We start from the raw sequence: 27,602 nt of genomic DNA, 5'->3' as shown, positions 1-27,602 counted from the left end.
ATGCTCAAAAAAGTATAATTGAAGATGGAAACCCTATCCCTTGGTGGCTTTGCAGTCGTTTGGGTCACTGGCCACACAGGCTGGAAGCTGACCTAGCAACTCGGGTCGATTGCTAATACGGCCAGACCAGTCCCACTCCGCTGTTGTCTGGGTATCTTTTGACTCGCGATCACGAGACCAATAGGTTAAGCCAATATGAAGACGTCGGTCTCCAAATGCCAAGCGTAAAATATCGCGCCTAATGTTGGGAGGAACTTTGAGCCATGAGGATGATTGACACAGCGCCAAAGGGCCGTTGGCTGGCTCATCGTCGCGAAACCCAAGGGGTGTAAGTACTCGGGGTCGCGGGTCTGGTAAGAAGGGAATCTCTTGGACATGGTCCCTCCAATATTTTGAAAAGTCATCTGGGATGTCTGGAGATGGAGAGTTTGGTGCATATGGTGGACTAAGACTACCTTCTCTGCTTGCCAGCGCTGGCAGGTTGAAGTATTCGTTGTCTACCAATGGCGGCCCTGGTGGTCTTGACCCCGGGCTGGATGTTGGACTTGATTGCATGGTCAATATTGGCAGGCATACTCTGCACGGTGTTAGTAAAAGATCAAAGTGCCGTGAGTCAATATTCATGTGTTGTGTTTGCTGGACCGTGCCATGTTTCAAGAGTCAGCCGCGTGGTAATCTTCCTTGTGATAGCCTATAACCACTGCGAGCTTCAACAGGGGAACTGTTTCTGTTAGGTTAAGTACACAGATATTGGTGTTTCTGGGCCCAAGTTACCGTCATTGCGTTGCATCCGAAGTCGGGCTCAGGTATCACAACCCCTCTTGGTTACTCAATTGCCGGCTCAACATTCAGGCAATGATCGACAGTCTCAGTCAATGCGCAAGGGACAATCGCGCCCGCTCTGCCGCTATGGCTTGTGATCGCCAGCTAGTGTCTGTCCACTGGAGCTAGACAGTGGGGGAACGAAAAGATCGAGATCAAAATTGGTGGCTGATCAGCTTTTAATGCAAAGATTCCGATTTGTTTCTCCACCAGCGGCTACTTAAAAGCAGCACCCAACCCCTCAACTTGTCCGTTTCCTTGATTTCGACATTTCACCAATTTTGTAGCTTCTTGCAACTCGGATTTCCTACAATGACTCCTCGCAGGTCGAGTACGACTGGCCTCAAATACGACGAAGAGTCAAGAGATGGAGAACCCCATGTTGTTGTACCGCCAGACATAGATCACCGGATCAAACGCAAAGTCGGTCGCCCACTCGATCCGAATCACTACTTACTGACGACCGCTCTAGCTCGACCGTCGGGTGTTGCCAATAGTCTGCTGTCTTTATGTCCTGTCTTATCTTGACCGTGGTAACATAGGCAATGCCAAAACTGCTGGTGCCCAAGACTCTCTTGGTCTTAGCTCCTCTCAATGGTCTTGGGTTCTAAACGCCTTCTACATCGCGTACATCCTGTTCGAATGGACGACAATGTTTTGGAAGATTTTCCCCGCCCACATTTACGTATCATGCCTATGTATATGGTAAGTCTCGATTTTCCGCACTTCCAATTCTTTCGTTGACGTATCTTAGCTGGGGTACAGCTGCTATGTGCTCGGGTGCGGCGAACAACATGGCAGACTTGGTAGTTACACGCGTCTTTCTAGGCGTGTTCGAGGCCACGTTTGGCGCTGGAGCTCCGTATTTCTTATCTTGTATCTACAAGCGGAGCGAGCTGGGACTTCGAATGTCTATCTTGTTGGGCATGTCGCCATTGGCCAACACTTTTGCTTCAAGTCTGGCATATGGAATAACTCATATTAAAGGATCTTTGGAGGCATGGCGTTGGTTATTCATCATAGGTACCTAACTCGCACTTCACGTCTGACAATACTGACTCGTAATACAGAGGGAGCACCGACAATACTTTTCGCCCCGGTGGTCTACTTCTTCCTGATCGACTCACCATCGACAGCCAAGTTCTTCAATGAAGACGAAAGAAAACTCGCCGTTCAACGATTACAACTCCAAGACAACACGTCGAAGGAAGCTGTCAGCTGGAAGCAGGTTATGGCAGGAATGCTCGACTATAAGAATTACATCCACGCTATTATGCATTTCTGCTGTAACTTCTCTTTTACTACTTTATCCAACTTTCTACCTACCATTGTCAAACATATGGGCTACGATTCAATCACCGCGCAAGGTCTCACCGCTCCAGCCTACTTCGCCGCATTCCTTTGTTGCATCGCAGCTGCTTTCTTCTCGGATAAGTACGGATGTCGTGGATATATCGTAGCATCATTTGCTGCGATGGGTACTATCGGTTATGGTATGCTTGCCGGTGTTCAGGACATGGACAAGACTGGCCCCAGATATGCCGGAGTATGGCTTGCTGCTTGTGGAATCTTTCCTGCTCTCGCCATGAATATCACTTGGCTTCTGAATAATCAGGGAGGAGACTCGAAGAAGGGAGCTGGCCTTGCGATTTCACTAATCATTGGACAATGTTCATCTCTGATCAGTAGCACTGTGTTTCCGAAAGAAGATGCGTAAGTTGTCTATGACCTGTTTGTTCTGCCGCTCTAACTAACATTTCGTCAGTCCGTTCTTTACTACAGGTTGCGCAATTGGCTGTGGCATGAGTGGGCTTGTGGTTGTTTTGGCTCTGTTCATGCATTTTGCATTGAAGAGGGAGAATAAGCGCAGGGACACGCTGTACGGGTCGGTGGATGCGAACGCTGAGATTGATGTCTCGGAGCAGGGCGACAATAATCGGCAGTTCCGGTACATGACCTAGAATCTAGTTAAAGCTTGTTTAAAAATTGCACTGATCGGTTTAAAACCCACATGGTATCGACTGTTTGTTATCATCTTGCTTGTATTCGAGTTGATGTGTCTAGGGTCATCGCAATCAGTCTCATCTTCGTGATTATCGGAGATAAGATTGGTGTTTTGTTGGTAAGTCCGCAGGGACAACCAATGGCGATGTTCCCTTGTTTAAGTCAGATCTGACGTTGCATGAAGTGGCGTCTTCGATCCGCTCTTAACAGCAAAGTCCGAAAACATGGGGAAGAAGATGTGTTGTCTTATTGGATACCGAGTCTTGACTGAGGAGTATAAGTGGTGAAGTCCCTCAAAGTTTGGCGACCAACTGAGAAGATACCCAAAGCCTGTCTCTCCGTCCACGTTGCATCATTTCAACTACCAGTCATGTCGACCCCGAGTCTGACCAATGCACAACAAGTCAGAGACTTTGTCCCGACCAAACATGATAAACCGTATCCAGCTATAGATCCTGAGAAGTCACCTTTGCCCAAAGGATACGTCGTCTGCATCATCGGAGCTGGAGGTGCAGCTGGTGCAGGACTAGCCAGATCATTCGCCACAGCCGGAGCATCAGGCATAATTCTCGCAGCACGAACACAAGCCACCCTCGAGAAAACAGCTAAAGAAGTCGCCTCTACCAACAGTTCGACAAAGGTTGTCTCAGTCATGTGCGACATCAGTTCAGAAGTCGATGTGGCCAAGATAGCTACCACCGTGAAAGAACAATTCGACGGTAAACTTGATGCAGTCATCGTCAATTGTGGATTTTCAGGCCCATTGTCTAAAGCTACAGTTATCGAAGAAGAGGTTGGCGATGTTCAAAAGGCTTTTGCTGTTCACTGTACAGGTACCTGGCTTGCTGCACATCACTTACTTCCCTTTCTCCTCGAGAGCAAAGGCAGCTTCATCGTGATTAGTTCCATCTCAGCCCTAGGAATCAGTGGCTTTGGAACAACATCCCACTACTGCGCAAGCAAACTAGCACAAGCGCGCATGGTCGAAATTATTCATGCACAATACGCCGATAAAGGTCTCTTTGTCGCCAGTGTACATCCTGGGGGAATGAAGAGTGAATTTTCACTTGCGGCGTCAAAAGATATTCAACACTGTGAGTCACCTGCATATTTGAAAGTACTTAGCTAATAATGTGTAGTGTTGAACGATAGCCCTGATCTTGTGGGCTCTTTCTGTGTGTGGCTACTTAACTCTGATGGTATACAGAGGCGTAAGGAAGCTTTGAATGGGCGATGGCTGTCTTGTAAATGGGATGTTGGTGAGCTGGAAGGTCGATATGATGCTATCCAACAGCGCGATTTACTCAGGTTCAGGATGGCTATTGAGTAGGAGTCTCTCAGAAACGGTGGCATCAAGAATCAGTAACTTAGTTTGAGCCTGATGACATTGTATTTTCAGGAAATTGCATTGTCGGTATTATATCCAGAGCATGTATAACCACGCTCACACTTGAGGAAAGAATCAAAAGGTATCCAGTAGGAAAATCCTTCTCTCCTTGGTCTCCATCTTTGACAACGCCACAATCTCTGCCTTCTTCAGCGCAATGAACCATTCAACATACTCCCGACCTAAAACGTGGAATGCCCAGTCCAAATCATTCTCAAGCTCTTTTACTGCCTCTTCAAGCGAAGCTGGAACGGGCTTTGTCAAACCCATCTTCTCTCTTTCCTCTTCCGAGTAGAACATGGTAAACTCTATACGCTTGTCAGTGAGGCTTCAAGGATACAGTCTTAGGACTTACTAGTAGCGCCTTCGATTTTTAACGGCTTTGGGTCGAGCAGGGCACCAATGATTCCGGCAACCATGGCATATGAGTTCGAGGTTGCATCGTTTATCCGGACTTCCCAGTGATTCTTGGTGACTCTTCTGACTGGCATGTCTCGATTGTTATCACCCCACCCAACCAGCCCGCCAGTACACATCTTTCCGATGCCCACTCGTTCATAAGAGTCGATCTGTGCCAGTCCGATTGCTGTGAGGGCTGGGATATGACTCAACAGCCCGGCCATTGCTGTGTCAGGATCCCAATTTTTGTCTTTGTTCGTGGACGTTGCAGAGATATGAATGTGCTGTCCGCTCTTTTGGCCTGTTTCTTCAGCAAATGATGTCGGGTAGAATGTAGCCACCAGATCAGCCTTGTATGCGATGTTCTTGATGACCTCCATGGCGTAGACGTATGCATCGATAGCCTCAACGGGAGGGAGCGGCGAGAGTGCGACTTCATAGGCCGAGGTTCCATATTCTTTTACAGCTTGTTCAACCTCAATTCCCGCTCCGTCCAAGGCTGTGATTATTTCGTTGAGTAAAGGCCAGATCTTGGATCGAAGTAGCTTCGATGTATGTGAGACACCTGCGCTGCCTGGCTCTGCTGGATCCAGTGTCCTCGGCAGAAGAAGACAAAACTCCAACTCCATACCGACCAAAAACTCCAGTCCATGCTGAATTTTGGTCTTTTCGACTAGAGTCTTCAAAATATGCCTGGCATCTGTATCCTGAAACTCGATGTGACCGAAACAGACAGCAGCATTGGTGTATCCGCGGGCGTCATGGTTCGCAACTCTGAGGGAGGAGACGTCAGGCCAGATCTTGCCAGAGTCTACGAAGAAAGGCATTAATTTGGGAATAAACTCTGCAGTTGTGGTGACACATGTATCGAGGGGCGCGCAGTTGAGATAGCCATTTGCCTCGACGATCTTCTTGAAGGTGGAGACGGGGACTAGTCTTGCTCTTAGAACGCCGCAAATGTCAACCCATTGCAAAATGATGATTTTAACTGAGGGGTTTTTGCTCCAGAAGTCATTTCGGGCCTTTGAAGTAGAGGAACTGGTGCGTCTGGAGAGCATCTTGATGGTGCCGAAACAATAATAAATCAACAGAGAAGGATAAGAGAACTGGCAAGTGTTTGAGATGGGACATTGGGGCTATGCTGCCTTTTATGCGCTGTATTCGAAGTCTAGGAAGTCCTAGCAGCGATGATCGCTGACCAAGCTAGTTCTAGGCATAGGATTGAGTCTCATAATTAAATATGTCTATCAAAGTAAGCACTAAACTATTGTGGTCAGACTGGGTTCAGTTTTGATAGGAAGGTAGTAATATTGGTCAGATTCCGAGTCCGAAAAGAGAAAGCGAGAAGGATATCCAATGGAAAGATGGCATCAAAAGAGGAAGGCTGTTATTATTCGACAAATGAGCAAGCTGCATAATCACCATGTTGTATTAATTGAATCCTTTATGCGAGAACGTTCTGAGAATGGATCGATATTCATCACGTTCAAACAAACAGCTAGACTACTTTCTGCTTGTTATTTATCGTCTATGTTCTGCCTGCATCGAATTGTTGTATGGCATGCCTGACGCTCATCATAAAGGTGACTGCAATAAGAAAAAGTAGAGGCAGTAATTTCTTCGCTCTTTGTTGATTATTGTTGTGTGCGGATATTGTAGTAGTCAATAGGCTCGCTCATATCAACTCTTAGCATAACAGTGTTTGAGCACGTCGCTCTTTGCAGCATGTCAGTACGACGAAACTCTGCGTTACTCACGGAACAGTTCCAGCACAAGACCAGTAAAATCTTTTCACATGGTGTAACATCTGTATAAAGAGAGATTTAATGCAGCTTTGATTCAGTATATTTGAGATGTAAATATCTACACAAAACTGTGTTCACGTAAGATCCTGCGGTATTTCTGTTAAGCTCACATCTCTTTTTAGATCGCTTGTGAGTAGCTACAAATGCAAATACAAAGCCTTGTGCATGTCCAAGAACAAAGAGCTGAATGAGGCAAAGGAAATTTGCACAAAAGAAACGGCGCTGACACCTTGGGCATCGCAGTTGGGTCAAGTGAACAGTAAAAAGACAAAGACCCCAACATGTGTTCAAAAACAATCGTATTCTTCCACTTTCACATGTTCTGGTAGAGTATAAATACCTTCCAGCCTACCAACAATGTTTTTAGAAGAACCACCACACTCATCAGGCTTACATCCAGTCTCGCATTTCGCAGCATCTTTCAGTACTATCTCACAACAGACACCTGTCAGAAACCGTCAAGATGGATTCCTTTTCTGTTTCCGCTCCCTCTTCTCCCGTCGAGGAAAAGCAGAGCTACTTCCCTTCCGCTAATGCTTCCGACCCTACAATTCACATTCATGAATTCGGCAAGTATGGCACTTGCCAGTGCGCTGGTTGCACGGGGTGCAACGGTGACATCTATTGCATTTCTAGCCAGCAGTGCTACAAGTGCTACTGCAAGTGCGCAGTCTAAATGGCTGAGCGCTGGTTGATGTCGATTTCTGGGAGAACCCTTGCATGGCTGGTCCTGGGACGTTCTCTGTGTCGATACTGATCAAGTCCTTTGCTTTTCCTTTCTATCCTTTGAGATGGTGAGTGTTGTGCTAGGTAGCGATGTCACTGGGTCTGAACGGTGACTGGTCGCAAAAAGAATACATTTATTCCTCCAATTATTTATCCACAACATCATCAGTGAATGTCTGCCAACCCTTGAAGATACGTAGCCGTGTGACCCATAATAAATAAGCATCAATGGTGGCTTAAGCCCTGTCCGTTGGTAGGGGTTGCTGCGGCATGCAACTAATTAACTCAGTGGTCAACAAAGAGGCGGAGCCATGATGAGAGTGTCCATTGTCATGCAAGACCATTCAATGGAAATTAGATCTCTCAAATGGTAGTTAATCCTGACTGACTAGATACAGAAGCGGTGAGGGAAGAATTTCTCCTTTTGATGGCCCCAGTTATTGTGGCTGATTGTGCTGCTCCTCCATGCTTACAGGACCCAGGGTCGAACCAGGATGAAGCCTGACCCAGTTGTCGTGAGAATACTGCAAGAAAGAAAGTTGATCACTTAAATATTCGGTTAGCTATGTATCAACCATGACAAAATTTCATCCTGTAGTATAACTGTTATTTGTAACATGTCTCACCAAGTGAAAAACTCATCGTGATAGTTTGACCTCGGTGCTGGCAGTTTGCCAGCTAATCTTACTCGCTCCACTATAAGATGGTGGACTCACTGGGCTGACTGTCCGCTAAGTGGTAAGAGCTTTGGACAAAATATGGGCTACTGGGGTTTGTCTGACATGATGACACTCAGAAGGATGCGATGAGGCTGTGACACGACACGATATTTTAAGAAATAAACTGGGCAACAAAAAATTCTCTGTTGTTAATATGAAGTGTTATATCTTCGCTGATCGAGGGAAAAAATAGAGTTGTTTATTTTGTATATCTAAAAACTAGCATCAGATCGCTGGAGGCTATTTTCTCATACCAGACCTGATCTTCACGATCAATATCATCAAACATGGCTTCTTCTCGCCCCGATCTGGCCCAGTACCCCACCGGCTTCACAATTCTCCGCATCTTCCAGGCCGTTCTTAGCATCATCGCCATCGTGGTGACATCCTTCACAATCAACGCTGTAGTCCTCCCAGCTAACTGTTTGTTGATCGTTGCTGTACGTTTCTCATATCTACACGACTGTTGAAAATTACTAACACCTTTTCTTACAGAGTTCAGCAACACTTCTGGTCTCACTATGGGGTGCCTTCGCCCACCTATCATTCAGTCGTCTGTTCAGCTTCCGAGCAGCCTTTGCTCTTGATGGAGCCCTTGCTCTGCTCTGGGGCGCCTCAACTGCTGTTTTGGGTGCTCAGACAGCCGTCATATGGATCCATGGCTCTGATTACTGCGAGACAAACAAATGTCCTGACAACTTAATGGTTGTGAGCCGCTTCTACGCATACATCTTTGCCATTTGCTTTGGGCTTGGCATCATTGGCTTGTAGGTTGAAATTTTGGTTTAATACATGCAGAACTAACATGTTTTAGGATATTTTCAATCGTGACTCTCGTCTTTCATGGTGTGGCTAGTTGTCGCCAGCATAAGTACAACCAGATTGGCATGAATAAGGAGGCCAAGCCAATTGATATTGCTCCAAAGCACCCTCAGGATTCAACTGCTTATCAGGGGGCGGCAGGATACCAGTCGTTAGCATAGTTTAGCGGAGCATGATTTAGTTTTACGTTGAATTGATACCCAAGTTATTTGTTACTACATGTCTTTCTACTACGTTGCCAAGTTGCCCGTAGCGACGTGCTCAGGATTACCGAACGATTAACCTTCGGAACGACCGGGGAATATTTCATCAAGAACGAGACCAATGTTTTGACGTTTCTTCTTTTCCACTTCAAGCCAGTCAAGAGTAGCCTCTTACACCATCGCAACGTCTGGTAAAGTTAGTCAATCACCGAGTCGGCGATGTTCCACTTTTGTCGGCGACTTAAACGCGGGAGTTAAACAAGACCCCGATCGTGACCAACATATCTAAAGTCTAATTTCCGGATGTTGCGGACTTCGGTCACTAGAAATTAGAAGCTGTACTTCCCGCGTGCTTACGAGATTGATATGCCTACGGTTTCATATGTCTTAATATCCTTGTTAAAATATGTCGATCACCACTACTGTCAGAAAAGCGCTGCCTTGTTGCGGTAGCACGCTAGCACGATCTATCACAAGGCCTTTTACTTCAAAAGCAACAAGAAGTCAGAGAATCATTGACTCAACAACAATATCATCAGGAGTTAAGCTCTCCAGACTTACATCGAGTTTGACAACAAAGCCCAACTGTCTTATCCTATCAAGAACCAACCCAGCACAAAACACAACACCAACTCGCGCCTACTTTGCAACACACACAAGAATCATGTCCGAGCCAACCATTCATTCACTCTTTGAGACTGCCACAAGCACATGGCAATACATAGTTGCGGACCCCATCACCAAGCACGCAGTCATCATCGACCCTGTCCTCGACTACGATCCTGTCAAAATAGCAGTATCAACCGGTTCAGCCGATACGATCATCAAGATTGTGAAAGACGAGGGCTATCAAGTTGACATCATACTTGAGACCCATGCTCATGCGGATCATCTCACTGCAGCATCATATATCCAGTCCGTCTTGGCTCGGAGCCAGAGCGTCAAACCAGCTATCGGTATCGGAAGTCGTATCAAGCAAGTGCAGCACTTGTTTGGTGAGAAGTACGGCATCGCAAGTCAAGAATACGAGACGGTCTTTGATAAGCTCTGGGAGGATAATGACGAGTTTGCCATTGGTAACTTGACTGCTCGAACTGTTCATTTACCAGGACACACACCCGATCACATGGGATATCAGATTGGCAGTAAGTCATGTTCGATTGTCATACGGTCCTTTTACTGACATCTTCCAGACAACGTCTTTGTCGGCGATTCGATTTTCAACGTCGACGTAGGTTCCGCCCGCGCAGACTTTCCCGGCGGCAGTGCCGAAGAGATCTTCAAATCAGGTCGCAAACTACTCTCACTCCCCGACGACACCAAGATCTGGGTAGGCCATGACTACCCACCAGAAGGCCGAGATGCTCCGCTGCCTTTTGCTACTGTTGCGGAGCACAAGAAGAATAACAAGCATCTCAAGGATGGAACACGGGAGGATGAATTTGTCGAGATGAGGAGGAAGCGAGATGCGACGTTGGCGGCGCCGAGACTGATTCATCCTTCGTTGCAGGTTAACATTAGGGGTGGACAGTTGCCTGCTCCGAGTACATCGGGATCACGCATGTTTCATCTTCCCTTGGTTACCCCGACGTGGTAAATGATGTTGTTTGTTTAATTGTCATGTCTATCACTACTTCTGTACTGCAAGACCTACTATCTACTCACTCTCTTTGACCTACCAAATGATTGTGTTGGGCGATATCTAGTTAGCTAGCTGTAATAAATTGTTCATGGATGGACCCAGTTCGCTTTTGGTATTGGCCTTGTTATTTGCTATGCATGAGCCAAATGTGATCACTCCCGTGGTATGAGAATCGTGTCTTTTATTAATCATGAAGGTATTTGCATATGCTATATTGTCCAGCTGGTAAATAAATCTGGTAGAAGTCTAACACGTAAAGTTCATTCGCCGATAGCGTTCCCAGATAAACGTATTTCGTTGTATAATATCTATCTCTATTTTTTATTCTACCGAGCTCTTCTGTAACTGATCTGTACAAATTCAAAAACAGAGCTATTATGGAAAAAATGATCTGAATAGCACACCAGCGCCAAACATCGATACAATAGTGATGAAAGAGCTCACACCCATACTTGCCATGCCACTAATTCCATGGCCACTCGTACATCCACCAGCAATACGCGCCCCGAACGTCAAAAGAACTCCTCCAATAATGAGACTTGGCAAAGATTGTTCCCGGCTGGTAACCATAGCCTCCCGAATGGCAGGGACTTGAGTTATGGTCAACCAAGAACCCGCGACAACTCCGCCGGCGAACAAAATGCTCTCGGGGATTGACTTGAGTGTCTTCCCACTGACCAGGTCCCAAAACAAACTTCCAAATTCTCCGTATGCACCGCTCACACCAACTGGTCTTTTGGTGAAGAGGACAGAAGAAAGCTGCCCGACGCCGATAAGAAGACCGCCGACAACCGGATGCAGCAATGTCTCACTGCGCGGCGCTGTAACCAGTATCGCAGCCAGGATGCCAAGCAAGGTAATCTCGTACCCGATAAGCACTTTGTTCGCCGACCATCCGGTAATAAGCATGACAGTGTTATTCTCGGCGCGGCTCGTCGGCGGCTGCGGCTGGGACACCAAGGGCTTTATCTTGACCCAGACGATCCCTGCAAGGAGAGAAGTGCACGCGAGCAACCGGCTGTGTCCGACACCAGCCGTGGCTTGGACGAGGACAGTTCCAGGGCATGCTCCGGTTAAGCTTATCCCCAGACCGAGTATAGCCCCTCCAATGAGGTTACCGTCGTATGATCCGATCCAGCCATGATTGGAAGGCAGTTTGATTGGTATTTTATTATCGGATTTGTTGTTGTTGTAGCCTGCAAAGACGACGGCACTCGTGGCGGATGCAGTGAGAAAGGTGGCGAGCATGTGGAAGTCGGAGAGGCTGAACTGATCCCTGATGACTTGTGGATTTGCGACGCCCGAGAGGCTAAGGCCAGAGCCGAAAACAGCCCCTGTTAGTAGACTTGTCATGGTTGTGTTTTGCTGACGGATGTGTTTTGTTTGTCTGAATCCACGACTGAGTCTCAATGAACAGAACCAAGCTACTCTTAAGAAACAACAGAGACTATAAAACTCTAGTAAATTATTAATTCTCTTCTTCGCTGTCTAGAATCAATTCCAATGTCCGCTTTTCCAACGCCAAGTGGGAACCATAACTAAACTCAAAATGCAGTTTCAATTCTTTAGTCCCCGATACCAACACCATTAAAGCCGGCACCATCAAGCCCCCGATATCCACAATCCCCCGGATCCCAAGTGGAGAAGAGCCGGCTCGGTAGTCGGAGTCTAATTAATGATATGCAGGGTCATCATTCAGTTTCCGTGTCGGTCTGTAGATGAGAACGGCACTCGCTTTTACGCGCGTACTCCAATGCCGCTCTCACCGCTTCGCCGAGATCAGCATTGAACAATGGCCTGTCGAGTGCAAACACTGGGGAAAGTCGCTTCTCGCCGCTGAGGTTATTATGTCGCGTGCCAATTGTGTTTTCATCATCCGTGCTTGTTCTTTTGTGGTCGCCCTCAGTTGCTTCACCAAAAGAAGTAGTCATTGTAGGAACAGCTGCCCAGCTTCCGAACGAGTAACCATCTTGTGTACTGCTTTTCCCAAACCCAACGGCTGCCAGAGCCCGTCGCGCCCAGCGATTGTGTAAACCGCCAAAGTGCCACTGTATCGTTGATGGACTCGCCCATCGATCTAGAGCGTTTCGCACATCTACCAAGCCTTGTACGCTGGTGATGTCAATGTTGTTAATTGTCGAGCAGTCTATGACGATGGCTCGTAGTACTGGTAGGTCATTGTCCTGCTTGCACAACCCTGATGTGTCGCACCAAAGAGCCTCGCCCTTATCTTCTTTTTGCTCTTCATCGGGGCGTCTAGTATGTGTGTAGACGTAGTCTGTCAAATTCTTAAGATGTTGCGCCTGGTTGAGGTAGTTCAACCCTTCGGGGAAATGATAGATGAGAACACCGCCATGGGGGCTTTCCACCAAAATATCTCTGTTGGACGCATCATTTCGGTCCAAACTCAGATAAACATCACGAGTAGATGAATTTCTAGAGTCATCTGTGTTTTCTGGCGTCTCAACAGCCTGCTCAACTTCGACCTTGCCTAGGAACTCGCCTCTCGTCCGCGCGATGCGCACAAGCAAGAGTAGAAAAGAGAGACCTGTGGTGGTGTAGATAGCTGGCTCAAGACCAGTAAATACGGCCATGACAACGCCAACAACCCAGATCAAGCATTCGAATGGCGATAGACGCCAATACTTGCGGACTGTAGAAGGCGATGCGATAAGGTTGAAAACAGCATGAATGATCAGTCCAGCCAAAGCCGCTCTCGGAATGAAGTAAAAGACTCCAGTCAGAGCATAAAGTGCTAGCAGCAACATGAAAGCGCTGAAAAGTCCAGCCAGAGGTGTCCTGACACCCGCCTTGGAAAGCACCGCCGATGCACCGAAAGAACCAGTGCATGAGTAGCCTCCCAGGAACGGACCAAGGATGTTGGCTGTTCCTTGGGCCATGATCTCTTGTGATGGAACAACGTCGTATCCAAGCTTCTTTCCAAAGCTTTTGGCGATGGCGATGTGCTCGACGATAAGAATGACCAAGATAATGGGACTTTGTGGCAAGATGGCGCCGATGAGGTCTGTCTTGAGGGCTGGTGGTCCGGCATGGATAAACCCTGTTTTTGTTAACGGGTGATGGAAGTGGTGGGATGGAGGATCAACATACCTTGATTGATATGGCCAACAATTCTGAACTTGCTCTCCTTCTCGGACAAGTTGCGGTTGACGAGGTAGCTAACCAGAGTGTAGAGCAACATGGCAAAGGTGAGTCGCAAAGACGACATGATGGACCAGAGTTTCTTTCGCGCCGGCTGTCGAGCCTCCAACTTTGTGAAAACATACTTTGCCAATTCCAACAAAACCAAGCAAGTAATACCGATAGCAGCATCAAGCTGTGCATCGGGCAGTTTGCGCATGGTTGAAATGAGTACTTTGTACGGGTCGTCTCGTGTGTTGACTCCAGGGATGCCCAAGAGAACTGGTAGTTGAGTGCACATGATGATTATGCTGGCGGCCGTGATGAAAGCTGATACAGGGATGTAGGGAATGACTTCGACTAGCCATCCAAGACGTAGGAGACCCAATGCAAATAGGATGATACCAGTCATGAATGATAGTGTCTTGGCAATCTCGACGCTTGTGTAGGTATCGGGTCGTGCTTCGTGAACGTGGGTAACGATCTCACCGACAAGTAGTGAGCCGATGGCCGTTGTCTAAGAAAGTTCAAGTCAGCCACTACGTTAGCAAAGAGGTGAAGTTTACTTACTCCGATAACTATATCTTTCGAAGTACCGAAAAGCCAATATGTCGCTGCACCAGCAAAAGAAGTATACAGTCCAAAGTCTGGCGGTAGCGTAGCCAAAAGGGCATATGCCATAGCTTGAGGAATAACGACGAGGCCAACAGTAAGACCAGCGATACTATCACCCACAAGCCATCGCCAATTATACCTAGGCAGCCATCCAAAGCAAGGAAACAGAGACTTAAGATACCGTAATGATCCATCTGCTGTGGGGATACATTGCTTAAGCTCTTCGATAACCGTTGGCTCGGCTTCGAAGAACGGGTCCTCTATCGTCTGCTTCATCTTTCAATGGCATGAAATTAAAAATAAAGATTCTGGGGAAAGAAGAAGGAATTGACTTTATTTTGTGGACCGACAAGGGAGAGTTTATACGAAAAATCCCATCAGGCGTAAGCTTAAGGGGGGAGAGAGGTCCGACAGCCGGCGCCGGCTGGACCCACGAGGCGGACGGGATGCTCGGCGGGTCGCGCTATCTTTGACAGTCGCCGATCGGTTGAGGAACCCGGACACGGCAGAAGTGGCGCCGATAACCTCTACCGGTCAGAGAAGAAGCGGTTATCATCGAGATCTAGACTTGTAGTTACTCTTAGTGTTAGTCGATTGGTCACTGGTACGAGTACTGGTCACCGACTTTGATTAAGACACTCGCGGGCCTCGGGCGGAAAGCGCACAGACAACATACCAGGTTGTTTGTTCTAGAATTGAGATCGGCCTCGGATGTCATTGGGAAATGTTGGGTATCAACACGCGTGTCATGATGCTGGTTCGGTAGAGAGTCCTCAGAAATGTAGATAGTCGGCAATTGAGTCAGTGAAGGTTATCTTGAATCCTCGGTCAGGGTACTTAAGAATTATACCACATATTCTAAACTCGAATGTAGAGTCTTCTGCCACTCTCCACCAGTATCGGTCCCTCGCTACGTGGTTGCGAAATTAAGCATAATTCCCCACGGGCTTGCCAACGAGATCTTGTGGAATGTACCGCATCATCTCACCGGACACAATTCGGATCACAAAAGAGGCACAATGACAAAATAGCCAAACAGCTTATTACTTTATATACATTATCCTAACTAAATACAAGCTGACGAGAACTCTCATCATGCCGAAAAGACTATGGCTGGCTGGTACAGTACTGAAAAAAAAAAGACAAAGAGAAAACATTTCCAACGTTTAGGAATCAAGAATAGGACCATACGCCGGAATACCACGACTCTCTAGCCCATACACCACCTTGGCTGTGACAGATCTGTTGGAAATAATACAAACACACTCAGCGCCACTCTCCTTGTACGCCTGGTAAGCCAACTTCACCATATCCGGTCTACCCTTCGCATCGGTGTCCCAAATAGTGGCATCTGGATCGCAAGCCAAAATTGTGTCGAGGATACCCTGGCCATATGTCGACAGAGGGTTCTTGGTTGACCAGACTACCTTGCACGGGACGCGTCGCTCCATGATGACGGGCAAACAAGGTCCGATACCAGAACCAGTGGCCACGAGAACAACCTTCTTGAACAAAGGAGCGATGGCAAGAACACCAGATGCAGGCGTTCCTCGTGTCCAGATGGATGTCGGGGGCTTCTCGATGATGCGCTTGGTCCAGTCACCAGCCTTGGAGACAACAATCGAGAAACCCTTACCACTGGGCTCTGGAATGGCTGCAAAAGCATGCCACTCTACCAACGGCCGATCGGTGATGCGAACACCTCGAGATGAACAAGGTGGAGGTGTGGAAAAGTCAAAGTGAAGACGAACAGCATGCTTGGACAAAGGCTCAGGCACGACTTTGACACGTCGAAGCCTTGTCCAGGGCAGAGCGATGCACAATGTGATGAGCGACAGCAGCCAAATCGTCGGACTCTGCGCCAGCGCCGGCCCCAGCGGTCCTGTCGTGGAAGCTGCCGTTGAGACAATAATGTGCGCCCACACCAGAGCCACAGAAGTCCATCCGACAAACCGATGCGTCCACTCGAACTGATCGTGCATCTTCATGCGGATCGACGGCCACGCCATACCGAGAATGAAGCAGAGGAAGCCTAGAATGATATACGTCAGAGCGAGAACGACTGACTTGATCTGTGCTGGGTGCTTCTCGGAGAGGAAATCGCGCGTGACGGAGATGGTGTACATGAACCACCAGGCCGTGGCGGAGACGGCGCAGCCAGAGTGCACTCCGCCGTTGTGGTACACGCGGGCAAAGTGACGGCGGATGGAGAGCGGGAATGAGGTCGGGACGCGGGAACAGGTGAAGAAGATGGCGTTGACGACGTACTCTTGGCGGACGAGGACTGCGGCGAGGAGGTTCGAAGCAACTGCCGTGGCCACGTGTGCGGGCTTGGGATAATAATCATTATCGCGACTGTTAACCAGAAGAATGATGAGAATCGTCAGGTTTGTGACAAAGATGAAGCCAAAGAGCTTGCGGTATGCTGAGAAGGCTGTGTGTCGTAGCCATCGCCATCCGTGGATGCCGTTCTTCTCAGGGAGAGGAAACTCTTCCTCGTTGTACTCATCTACCAATGGCTTGTCATCCTTCTCAAGATCTCGCATGACGTTTTTATCTGTGCCAACAATCGTTCCATCAGTCGAACTGGTCATCGACATCATGCGCTCTCCAGAAGGCCACAAAGTCTGAGGTCTAGGCTTCGCAACGGTGAGACCTAGAGAGTCCATCAATGCGCCCTCAGTAGCAATCTTCATCAGAGCGCGCTTGTCGACCTTTCCATTGGGCGTGAGCTCAAGAACAGGCAGATGCTTCCAGACTGATGGGACGGCATAGAATGGCTGCGACTTGCCGACGGCGGCTTTCAGCTGGTTCTCGTCGATCTGAACGTCTGAAGAGTAGAATCCCCAGAGAGCGTTCTCAATCTTGAGAGCACAGCCCTTGATGACGCCGGGAGTGGTTTCGATAGATCGTGAGACACCGTCAAGTTCGACGCGAAAACCTTGGATCTTGACTTGGTCGTCTTTGCGGCCAAGGGGAAGAAGGCTGCCGTCTTCAAGCCACTGAGCGAGATCGCCAGTGTTGAACATCATGGTTCTGTAAAACGTTAGCTTGGATTGATAGAGTCAAGTGTCTGTCTTACCCATCGTTGGTGAACTTATCCAGCTTGTATCGTGTAGCTGTCAGTTCAGGCAGATTAATGTAACCCGCCGAAACACCAGGACCACCCGCCCACATAACACCAGGCTGACCAACGGGAACAGGGTTCTCATTGTCATCCAAGATGTAAACGTTGGTGTTGGGGTTGGGCTTTCCAATCGACAATGGAATACCTGGTTGGTGAAGATGGCATGTGTTGAGCATGCTGATCTCTGTAGGTCCGCAAACGTTCCAGAAGTTGATGTGAGGAGCCCACTTCTCAGCCAGAGCCAAGGGACAGGGTTCGCCACCAACGGCGATGGTGTCGACGTTGGGGAAGTCTTCGACGTTGGGCATGTACTTGAGGACGACGGAGGGTGTAGCGATGATGGTGTCGCAGCGTTGGAGACATTCCGTCCAGGGCTGGAGACCGCTGCCTCGGATGTGGAGTGTGCCACCGTTCATCATGGTACCAAGAATCTCCCATGCGCCTGTTTCCGTTGATTAGCCATGTCACTATGCTAGGTGAGGTCAACTTACACATATCAAAGGCAACGTTGAGCTGCTGTGCCACATTCCTTCCAGGTCGGATGCCGAGCTTGGAAGGCTCTGCCAAGAGGGTGTTGGTGACACCTCTGTGGCGCACATCAACACCCTTGGGTCGACCGGTAGTGCCGGATGTGTAGATGACGTATGCGCCATCGTCAGTGTTGACCTCGACCATGGGATTTGATGGGTTTCCCATCTTCCAAAGAGGTGAAGTGGAGTCAAGATCAACGACGTTGACCATGTTCCGTCTGTCATCCGGAACACTTCGAACCACCTTTTCGAAGAACTTGGGGAGACACAGAACAACTGGAGCGTCAGAGTCGGCAATGTCAAAGCCTAGAGTGTCATCTGTGACGATACCGCCATCCAATGGCACGTACTGTCCACCAGCCTTGAGGACAGCCATGATGAAGACCACCATCTCGATACATCGTGAGTAGACCAACACTACACGATCACCTATCCTCAAACCGTATGTGTGGATGAGCTCATTGGCGAGCATGTTCGCTCGTCGGTCGAGCTCGGCATATGTGATTGTGCTTCCATCGTAGTGTCGAACCGCTGTAAGGTTGGGATGCGCCTGCGCAACCGCCTCGAACGCGTGGTGTGCGACATCGTACGGGATGGGACACTCGGCGCCCTTGCTGAACTTGTTGAACAATACTCTATCCGCCAGGGAGAGACTCTCGAGGGAGCTAAAAGAGAAAGAAGACATGGTGAATGGTCGGTATTAGGTATGAGGGGGAGTATTACAAGATCGACAGGCACATCACACCACAAACATCGCGAGTAAACGTCTTTGAAGAATGGGGAGAACCATTTAAGTAATAAACCCCAGACAACGGATCTATTCATGCCACGGAGGTTGCCCGCGTTGGGGAAACGAGATTCATTGTCCGAACTGGAAAAATTACCGCTGTCCACTCCGTTCCGAGGCACTGTTTCGGTACAGGAAGCTTCTTGTTGCATTCTAATGTTTCGTCTCTTGCGCAGAAGTGGACTCTATCATCCCTGAGGTCGATTCGTACATCAACTGCCTTGCGCCACAGCCCTGAGAATAACTCATCGTATTAACCCTCTCTCTATTTACCTAGTGGGTATTGCAGAACAAGGTTGCATTAGTTAGATCTTTTGGAACGATATGCATAGACCTCCGTGTCTTGTCATTCCCCAAGAGGAAAACACAGCCGCCGACCTCAGCTAGTCTATCTAGAACCTGGAAAGCCAGGGCCAGAAGCTGTCGTATCCCGCCAACCTTGGGAGTTTCTGCATCAGGGGGAATTGTCCAATGAGAAATCCCATCGACTGAATTTTTCTATCGTCCCAAAACGAGACGGAGTAAAAAAAGGGTTGCAGTTCCACTGCTGTCAGTGGAAAAGAAAGGAAACGGTTTAGCGTACCGTTCGGAGCGGATACTAGTGCAGGGGGTCCCCTGAAACGATGCATACCATCCATCCATGTTTAACCAGGTTCGGGTACGGAGTACAAACGCTGTCAGTTGCTTTTATGACGAGCTGCCGTTTTGGTAGGAAACGCACTGATATGACTCAGGAAGTGGTAATCAAGCTGGCGTCACCAAAACGGCAAACAAAACCGTTGACATGGAAGGGATCGACCAACTTGCCTACCTCAAATGCCGAAACGACCGTTCCGGAACCTGTGACAGCGTCTCTCTCCACTTGGTTGAAACTCGAGAGTTTTCCTTTTTATGCAGCCATGACAAAATCACGCGCTTTACGAGTGTATGGTTGAAGTTGAAGTTAAACATAAACTTGATCTCTTGTCTCAGAAACAAAACACTCTTGCATCATCATCACCATATTTCTTTTTCTGACTCTTCAATATTCTACTTCTGACATCACATCATACCAAGATTATTTCACAATGGACAATCTTACAGACCTCAAGCTCTCGGTCAACGAGGAAACAGGCGTTGCAACCATCCAGTTCAACAGACCTGCAAAGCGCAATGCTTTTGCGCAAAAGACAATTGATGAGATGGTGGCCACTCTGGCCTACCTCGACTCAGTGGATACTGTCCGCGCCGTTGTTCTGACTGGTGGACCAGAGGGCCATTTCTGCGGTAAGTTCCTGAAGATCAGCACCACTGCTGGAAAGCCGTTGCACCAGTGATCGAGATCAACGGTTGCTGACGGTCAACATTATAGCTGGAATGGATCTCAATGAGCTTGTTGAGCTTTCCACTTCCAAGGCTCATCAGATTGCCTTTCTCAAGGACCTGACAGATGCTCTTGATCGATTCACCAAGCCCATCATCGCTGCTGTTGTAGGCTACGCGGTACGTAATTGCCTATCTGCCGCCTTGGCAAATGCTAATGAGATACGTATTATAGCTTGGCGGTGGTTTTGAGATTTCGCTTGCAGTAAGTCTTGATTCCTTCTCCATATGTGTACCTGTTATGCTTATCACCATCTGCAGTGCGACATCATCTACGCCGCCGAAGATGCCATGTTTGGTCTTCCCGAGGTAAAGATTGGAACGATCCCTGGAGCCGGGGGTACACAGCGCCTGGCCCGTGCCCTTGGCAAGCACAAGGTTAGTCCCTACACCCTCTTTATGTCTGGAATGGTGCATTGTCAGGTCACCTTGCATAACCGTACTGCTCAATCGACATGTGATGATAACTAACTACCTCCTCGTCTAGGCAATGGAATTCGTCCTCACCGGTGAACCTGCCAGCGGCGCAGAATTCGAGCGGCTTGGAGTGGTAACCAAGGTTTTCCCCAAGGCGGATGTGTTGCCTTCCGCAACAGCCCTGGCCGAAAAGATTGCAAGGCTCTCTGGTCCAGTCATCAAGACGGCGAAGCAAGCTGTGTTGACAGGTACGTTGATGTTGTGTCGTGATGGTGTTGATCCACTGTTGCTAACTTGGTGGTTCCCTGTACAAAGTGGAAAACAGCACCCTGAGCGCTGGCATGACCCATGAAAAGGCCCTGTACTACTCGACTTTCGGCCTAAATGATTTCCAGGAGGGCATTCAATCATTCCTCCAGAAGAGGGCGCCTACATTCAAGCATTCTTGAAATTAGTCTATAGAATACAGCATATAGTCCGTCAATGTGTAATTGTTTTTTCCCCAAAAGCAAGCTGGCACACATGAATAAACAATATTATTAGCATCAATCAATTATTGAGTTTCGCCAAATCTCGGCCTTGAATTCTCCACGGTCTTTCTGCCTGCTATAACACCGAGTCTATTATTATCCCACCAAACTCTCTAGTACCATGTCAATTTCACCTTCCGCTCCCGTGGCTTAGTAGTCGATAGAGTTTTGGCACGATTGAGTTTGCTACGTATAAGATTTTCCCTTTTCGCCGGTCCGTGATCGACGATGGAACGGCGTGTCCTCTCATCCTGGTCAATCAACCGAAACCTTAAGGGCCGTCGTCGACACTGGCAAAACAAACCTTGCCGCTTGGCATTTTCATCCCCCTTTACGCTGTAACCCTCCATGTCAGGGGTCCTTGACACTGCAATACGACTATAACTGTGGGGGTCTTCTGTAACAAGAGTCCGGCATTTCGCGGCCAACTCCGCGTGTTGTTAGTGGTTGATTCAGATTAGCCTCGTAGGGAGAAGGGTGAACTTATCCACTTGATTCAAACACAGTCCCTGGGTAGAACTCGGCTGAATGTCACTAGGAGAAGAAGCAATTCGCAAGACAATGCCTACTGCAGTTGGATAACCGAGGGCTGATGTGCACTAGCTGACTAGTGACCGTTGTTAGCGCTCTGCCCAAGTTGCAGCTCGCGTATCAAGACATTCTGAAACAGATGACCTGACAGAGGCGAATTCGCCAGATGTTTGGCGAAATGCCTTACGACCTTTCGTCATTTGTGTCGGAGATTATGAGCGGACAATTGATAATCCAACTCTAATAATGAACCCTGGCTCTTGCAACGTCCCAATTGGGTTCCGTTTGAACCCTAACACCAAACCGTCCATTCATGCAATGAATCACCCGAGCGGGATGGTGGGATGCTGAATAACGAAAGAGGCAGGACCAAACAAAGTAGACTTGGATGAATCATTATCTGTTACCTCTTTGAGACGTTCCGATCCATGTCAGGCAATGACAATGGATAGACTAAAGTCAAGGTGAGGCGTATTAACAACTCGGGGCGGGCCGACAATGTATTACCCTGTAGTGTCTTTCGCCGTTCTGGACCAGAAGTGGGATACCGACCGTATTCTTTAAACCATACGGGACAATGTTCTATCTCGATTCCATGTCCCACGCTAACACGGGAGTTTAGCGATGACTCAATACATACTACTGTGTAAGCTTAAATAAACGTATGCTTCTATTCCCCATGTGGAAATGTGTGCTTTCGCTGATCTATATTTTAGAGAACACACCTTACAGGGTCTATTTGTACCAAAAAGCCTCACGGAGCAAAGTGAAAACCACAATGAAACGTAAAAAATGACACGAAGATTAATTTGCTGTCTACTATCAATACAATAGAGTATGATCATCTGATAAGATGACAAATACAACCTCAACAGGACTGTATCCTCAGGGCGACGTTGGGATATGTGGGGGACACGAACCATGGACTTGGATATGAGCCTCGATTATACGAGATCGATACGTTGAAATATTACAACGTGGCGACCTGGTTACATAGTCGCTAGACTAAACTTCGCATGAGGCGTCCTTATGATGGGCGGCAGTTGAGTGTCATGTGGTTAGAGTGCGATCAACCTGTAGACTCCACCGAAGAGGTCACGAAGACCCGGCTCAATGGTACTGTAAGGCCTTACAGTGGCTGAGGAGGACCAAGATGACGCAACAGGCGGGATTTCGGAGTGAGCGGGATGACTGCAGTCACAATTCGTATCTACGTAAATTAGTTAATGCGAATCATGCTTACAATATCATGACATGATCTAGTGGAGGCTGTACGATTTGGTTAATTTGCTTCTCAAGGGCATTGATTACAACGTCAACCAATACTCCTGATAAGAACAGAAGACGACATGTATGGATCGAAATCCTCCTGGGGTTGCATTATGTTAGTTGCTGCTCTTGAGAGATTTCCAACACACCGCCACATAACGGACGGTATTACGTTGCAATTGGGATCTTGGTAAGCATTGAGTCGTATTTTATGGGCTAAGACAGGACGTCATGAACTGGATACTGAGTATAGTCCTGGAAATGCATCTTACGCAAGCAGTAGGGTAGATACTCAAGTGTGAGAATTGCATTTCATTTTTAGGATCTATCTAATAAATACAAAAATAAAACTAGACACACCGCTAAACAGGCTTTAGCTAAACATGTAACATGTGGTGCCATTTGGTGTTCGAAAAGAGAAGCTAAATGCTATGAAAAAAAAGAAGAAGTATATCAGTACCATAATTCGGTACCATAATTGTTAAGCCATGTAACTTCAAAAACCTGCAACTTGAGTCTAGCGTCATAAACCCTAAGCATACGCCGCCATTCCAATCCAAGAAGCACGATTGCCCAAACCCTTCAAGCCAACAACCTTGGGACCAAGAGAAGGATCTTTGAGGTCAAAGATAGCGATAGCTGGAGCAGCCTCGAGAACGTACAGCTTCGACCCAGAGATGATACCGTCAAAGTTGCCCATGCCCGGTTCGTATCCGGGAAGAACGCGACTGATAGCCTTGGACTTTGTGTTGACCGCGTTGATGTTGGCGCGGCCTGCGTCGAGAAGATACACCGATCCAGTTTCTGAAGATCGGGCAGTCCAGCAGGTAGCCATTTGAGTCGTGATGTTGAGGACACTTTCAGTGGTTACCCTGTAGTCATCGGAGACGGACACAAATGCAGCACCGTAGGCAGGCGTAGCCATTAGCGCAGAGTTGTCGTCAGAAAAGGCCATGGTAAAAGGAATGGGCAGATTCTCAGGTCTCGAGATGATAGCCTCCTCGCTGACGATGCCGTTTTCGACCTTGTAGGCGTAGACATAACCGTTCTGCATACCATCGCCTTTGATAACGACGAAAAGAGCTGTCTGGGAAGGGTTAAAGACAATGTTGGAGACAGTGTTCGCAGGTCCCATCACAGGGTTTGTCTGGTTCAAGACCAGCAGAGCCCTGAGACCACCAACTGGCTTGACACCTTCGCTGCCTGAAACGCTGAAACACTGGACACCAGGATTGGTTCCAGTGTTGGCGACACATGCGATTTTGTGCTTGCGCGAGTAAGCTACTGTGTTGGGAGTGATGCCGGCAGTGTCCATAGGCTGTCCCATGAGTATAGGGTGAGTTGGGTCGTTTTCGGGAATGTTGAAAGCAGCTAGGGTGTTGGATCCGGCGTTGACGGTGAATAAAAGGTTTCCATCTACGATGATAGAACCTTGGGAGAAAAGAGGGTCTAGTAATAAATGTTAGTGCAGTTGTGAAATTGTTTCTTCAGCGTCACTCACCGGCAGTGACGGAGCCATTGGCGTTGTTGCCAATCAAGCCATTGCCACCAGTCGAAGTCCTCACGGGCTCGCCCAATGATCCATCTCTAGTGATGCCGAAAGATACCACAGAGGCGCCATTGGGATCACTGTCGAGAAAGTACAATGCTCCTTTGGAGTGTTCGGGCTTGGGCATAGCCGACGCCCATGAGGCTGCGAGGACGAGGAGGGAGATGCTCTTCATGGTGTGACAACGAAAGTAGATGTTGAAATATTGGATGATTGGTAGTATGATGAGTTGGTTGAGGATGAAGTTGTAGTATTTTTGTTTCAACGGGTGAGCCTCCTCTTCTTAAATATCTTTGATAAAGGTCTGACAATACTGCGATTACCGTCATATCCAGCTTCATTCAAGCTAAAGCAGTGCTAATTTGCCAAGAACATCTGAGCCTCTACGTAATCAACCAATTCAGTCGTATGAAGCGCTGAAGTTAGCATCGCCGCATGCCACCTAGAGAAATAATTCTATCATGGTTGGTTGCTTGGTGAGCACGTTTCCTAATTAGGAACATCCTCGATTATTCAACTGTGAAACACAGACGTCAAGGCTCCACAGAAGTATATAGCTGAGCCACGTAGCTGGGACTAGACGTAAGCTGACGGCGGACAGAGATTGAGCTAGTGACATGGCAGAGTGAGATTTGTTTGCACTTGACCGAAATAGGAAGCTTTGATTAGAAGCTGTCTTGTTGTCTGCCAAAGCTTTGAAACATTTGTCAAGACTAATTCTGAGCGTTTATCTGAGAATAATATCATCCCATACGCGATCTAATTACCAGGATCATCACAATTGGCAAAGTCACACGCTAAGGCAAGCTTCGCATGCATGCCTTGGAGCCAGTACAGCCACCAATTGAGCGGGTACGCAGAACCATTTATATCAAAACTGACATGGAATTGACAAAATAGAAACGATCTCTCCCGTTAGCAATTGTATTATTTCTGTGTAGCCCAGATAGAGTGTCGATGTGAGGGAGTGAAACCTCACCTCATCTCATCATATATCAATCGCGGGGCTGAGTAACAACGCTAGATTCCAACTGATTTAGACCAATCACGTGCAATGTAAGATTTCGTTTCCTTGACACAAGCCCACAAATAAGGCTGGTTGTGTCTCGGCGATCTTCTTCCTATGGTCCCCCTCTTACCTTGTTGCTGCTCCCCTTGAAGCCAACCAGCAGAAGGTCTCAACCCATGTCTGTCATCTCCAAAATCTCGACGCACGTCCGATATGCGTCTCATCAATGTCGAAACCCTAGAGTTAGAATCCTTCGTTGGGGACCTGGGCCGAGAAGTCCCAACATACGCCATCCTCTCGCACGTATGGACGAATGAAGAAGTCTCCTACCAACAAATGACAGGCTCACTTCCTATCTCAGAAGACTCCAAAGGATATCGAAAAATCGTCGAGTTCTGCGCAAAAGCCAGGAATGAGGGATTTGAATACGCCTGGGTTGACACTTGCTGTATAGACAAGACGTCAAGCGCGGAACTATCAGAGGCTATCAACTCCATGTTTCTATGGTATCGAAAGTCAGATGCATGTTATGTGTACCTACAAGACGTGCCAAGCACAGAAAATCCCGTGTCCAAAGGATCTCAATTTCGCCAGAGTCGCTGGTTTACACGTGGGTGGACGCTACAAGAGTTACTTGCACCACATGAGGTGATATTCTTGGCCGACGACTGGTGTGAGATTGGTACGAAAGCCACTCTCAGTGCCACAATTTCGGAAATCACAAAGATTGACATTAAGACTTTGGTTGGACACACGTGGACTCACGTTAGCATTGCCATGATCATGTCATGGGCATCGATGCGAGAAACGACAAGACTTGAAGATCAAGCGTATTCGCTGCTTGGTCTTTTTGATGTCAACATGCCTCTTATATACGGGGAAGGCCAAAAAGCGTTTTACAGACTTCAAGTCGAGATAATGAAGCTCTCAAACGACGACTCATTATTCGCATGGTCGACAGAGCCACTTCAAGATAAAGGTTATTCCACCAGTGAGGGAACTTCTGCGAGGGGATTCCGATTCCTTGGTCTATTAGCTCCGTCTGTATGCTGTTTCAGAGATTCACATGATATTGTTACGCCAAAGGACTTTTCAGACAGTCATTCGCCATACGATATGGCAAAGCAGAACATCAGTCTATCGGCTGTGCTGGTCAGGCTGTGTCCATTACCAGCCGATCACAAATACCTTAGTTGTGGACTAGACGAGGTTGATGTGGTAGGAACAGTCAGATTCTCAAAGAATGTTCACCCTGTGAAGGCCGTTGATCACGGCCTCGTCATCACACCAGCTAGACAAAACTCCAAGGGTTTGAAGGTGATGTGTCTACTTGCCATACTACGCTGTTGGAACAAAGATGGATACATCGCGATACCTATCAAGAAACTGTCTTCTGGCAGTTTTCAAAGGGTGGAAAATGGCTACCGATGCCGATGGTTTAGAGTGCGCTTGATGCCGCTACGCTTATGTCTCAAGGAAGAAGACGAGAGACTGCATAATGAGTCTGTATACAGGTTGAAGCAGTTTGATGCCGAGAACAGAGAAAGAGGGCCTCCAGCGGATCCACCGGAAACGATATTGATCAAGGCATATGTCCCATTGGAGTCAGCATTTGGAGCTTCTCAATCAATACCAAAGGGTGGAGGTCCAAGCCCAACATTCAGGTTCAGATCATTACCTATAGAACACGCCAAATACACTCTCAGCAGTGACTATCCAGTTAATTGTGTACTGCCCTTACCAGAGTCGCGAGCTCACGCTACTGTACTCGAGGGCTTTAACAATATGATCAATGCTGTGCCGATCACGTTGCTCGTCTTCAGAGATAATGACCCGAAAGCAAAACTACCGCCATTCATCATCTACGTCAGAAGTCGCAAGGACAAGATACAAAATCCCAGTAGCATGGTAGGGTGTCTGGTAGGACCTCAGGTGGATCACTGGATCAAAGCACCCGAAACCATTGACACTGCTCTTACCGAGATCGATATCAAGCGATCATGCACAAGAATACTTCTCTCAGGTGACTTGTACCTGGTCTTTAGAGCACGGCAAGGGATCGATCAAAGTTTAGTACGTTACCTCAATGTTAGTATAGAGAGGGGCCTGGCCTGGGACACAGGGCCACAAAGTGATTCGTCCAAGATACTATTGAGCCCCGAAGAGTCTCTATCACGTCGCTTCACTGATATATCTCTATAATATA

General features: G+C 47.9%; 12 protein-coding genes across 12 annotated transcripts; 6 read left to right on the top strand and 6 right to left on the bottom strand.

The window, feature by feature from the left end:
- Positions 1-33: 33 nt before the first annotated feature.
- Positions 34-555, bottom strand: FPSE_08405 (uncharacterized protein; the record flags this gene model as incomplete). Its single annotated transcript, XM_009261523.1, has 1 exon — positions 34-555. One exon carries the CDS (start codon positions 553-555, stop codon positions 34-36), a length of 522 nt encoding a protein of 173 aa, XP_009259798.1.
- Positions 556-3,196: 2,641 nt separating this feature from the next.
- On the top strand, positions 3,197-4,156 carry FPSE_08406 (uncharacterized protein; the record flags this gene model as incomplete). Its single annotated transcript, XM_009261524.1, has 2 exons — positions 3,197-3,920; positions 3,966-4,156. 2 exons carry the CDS (start codon positions 3,197-3,199, stop codon positions 4,154-4,156), a joined length of 915 nt encoding a protein of 304 aa, XP_009259799.1.
- Positions 4,157-4,288: 132 nt separating this feature from the next.
- FPSE_08407 (uncharacterized protein) lies at positions 4,289-5,670 on the bottom strand (the record flags this gene model as incomplete). The annotated part of the gene is made up of 2 exons (XM_009261525.1): positions 4,289-4,521; positions 4,569-5,670. 2 exons carry the CDS (start codon positions 5,668-5,670, stop codon positions 4,289-4,291), a joined length of 1,335 nt encoding a protein of 444 aa, XP_009259800.1.
- Positions 5,671-6,880: 1,210 nt separating this feature from the next.
- Positions 6,881-7,093, top strand: FPSE_08408 (uncharacterized protein; the record flags this gene model as incomplete). Its single annotated transcript, XM_009261526.1, has 1 exon — positions 6,881-7,093. The coding sequence occupies one exon, from the start codon at positions 6,881-6,883 to the stop codon at positions 7,091-7,093; it is 213 nt and encodes a 70-aa protein (XP_009259801.1).
- Positions 7,094-8,149: 1,056 nt separating this feature from the next.
- FPSE_08409 (uncharacterized protein) lies at positions 8,150-8,845 on the top strand (the record flags this gene model as incomplete). Its single annotated transcript, XM_009261527.1, has 3 exons — positions 8,150-8,302; positions 8,358-8,629; positions 8,677-8,845. The coding sequence occupies 3 exons, from the start codon at positions 8,150-8,152 to the stop codon at positions 8,843-8,845; spliced, it is 594 nt and encodes a 197-aa protein (XP_009259802.1).
- Positions 8,846-9,551: 706 nt separating this feature from the next.
- On the top strand, positions 9,552-10,484 carry FPSE_08410 (uncharacterized protein; the record flags this gene model as incomplete). Its single annotated transcript, XM_009261528.1, has 2 exons — positions 9,552-10,032; positions 10,081-10,484. The coding sequence occupies 2 exons, from the start codon at positions 9,552-9,554 to the stop codon at positions 10,482-10,484; spliced, it is 885 nt and encodes a 294-aa protein (XP_009259803.1).
- A 420-nt stretch (positions 10,485-10,904) lies between these two features.
- Positions 10,905-11,882, bottom strand: FPSE_08411 (uncharacterized protein; the record flags this gene model as incomplete). The annotated part of the gene is made up of 1 exon (XM_009261529.1): positions 10,905-11,882. The coding sequence occupies one exon, from the start codon at positions 11,880-11,882 to the stop codon at positions 10,905-10,907; it is 978 nt and encodes a 325-aa protein (XP_009259804.1).
- Positions 11,883-12,220: 338 nt separating this feature from the next.
- FPSE_08412 (uncharacterized protein) lies at positions 12,221-14,561 on the bottom strand (the record flags this gene model as incomplete). The annotated part of the gene is made up of 3 exons (XM_009261530.1): positions 12,221-13,590; positions 13,641-14,187; positions 14,241-14,561. 3 exons carry the CDS (start codon positions 14,559-14,561, stop codon positions 12,221-12,223), a joined length of 2,238 nt encoding a protein of 745 aa, XP_009259805.1.
- An 890-nt stretch (positions 14,562-15,451) lies between these two features.
- Positions 15,452-18,627, bottom strand: NPS12 (the record flags this gene model as incomplete). The annotated part of the gene is made up of 3 exons (XM_009261531.1): positions 15,452-17,321; positions 17,368-17,854; positions 17,904-18,627. The coding sequence occupies 3 exons, from the start codon at positions 18,625-18,627 to the stop codon at positions 15,452-15,454; spliced, it is 3,081 nt and encodes a 1,026-aa protein (XP_009259806.1).
- A 1,169-nt stretch (positions 18,628-19,796) lies between these two features.
- FPSE_08414 (uncharacterized protein) lies at positions 19,797-20,957 on the top strand (the record flags this gene model as incomplete). Its single annotated transcript, XM_009261532.1, has 6 exons — positions 19,797-19,995; positions 20,081-20,211; positions 20,267-20,296; positions 20,353-20,469; positions 20,579-20,756; positions 20,824-20,957. 6 exons carry the CDS (start codon positions 19,797-19,799, stop codon positions 20,955-20,957), a joined length of 789 nt encoding a protein of 262 aa, XP_009259807.1.
- A 2,413-nt stretch (positions 20,958-23,370) lies between these two features.
- Positions 23,371-24,562, bottom strand: FPSE_08415 (uncharacterized protein; the record flags this gene model as incomplete). The annotated part of the gene is made up of 2 exons (XM_009261533.1): positions 23,371-24,287; positions 24,340-24,562. 2 exons carry the CDS (start codon positions 24,560-24,562, stop codon positions 23,371-23,373), a joined length of 1,140 nt encoding a protein of 379 aa, XP_009259808.1.
- A 1,047-nt stretch (positions 24,563-25,609) lies between these two features.
- FPSE_08416 (uncharacterized protein) lies at positions 25,610-27,598 on the top strand (the record flags this gene model as incomplete). Its single annotated transcript, XM_009261534.1, has 1 exon — positions 25,610-27,598. One exon carries the CDS (start codon positions 25,610-25,612, stop codon positions 27,596-27,598), a length of 1,989 nt encoding a protein of 662 aa, XP_009259809.1.
- Positions 27,599-27,602: the final 4 nt, after the last annotated feature.

Source organism: Fusarium pseudograminearum, chromosome 3, assembly GCF_000303195.2.
Source record: "Fusarium pseudograminearum CS3096 chromosome 3, whole genome shotgun sequence".
Lineage (NCBI taxonomy): Eukaryota > Fungi > Ascomycota > Sordariomycetes > Hypocreales > Nectriaceae > Fusarium > Fusarium pseudograminearum.
This window is presented reverse-complemented; position numbering and strand designations above follow the sequence as displayed.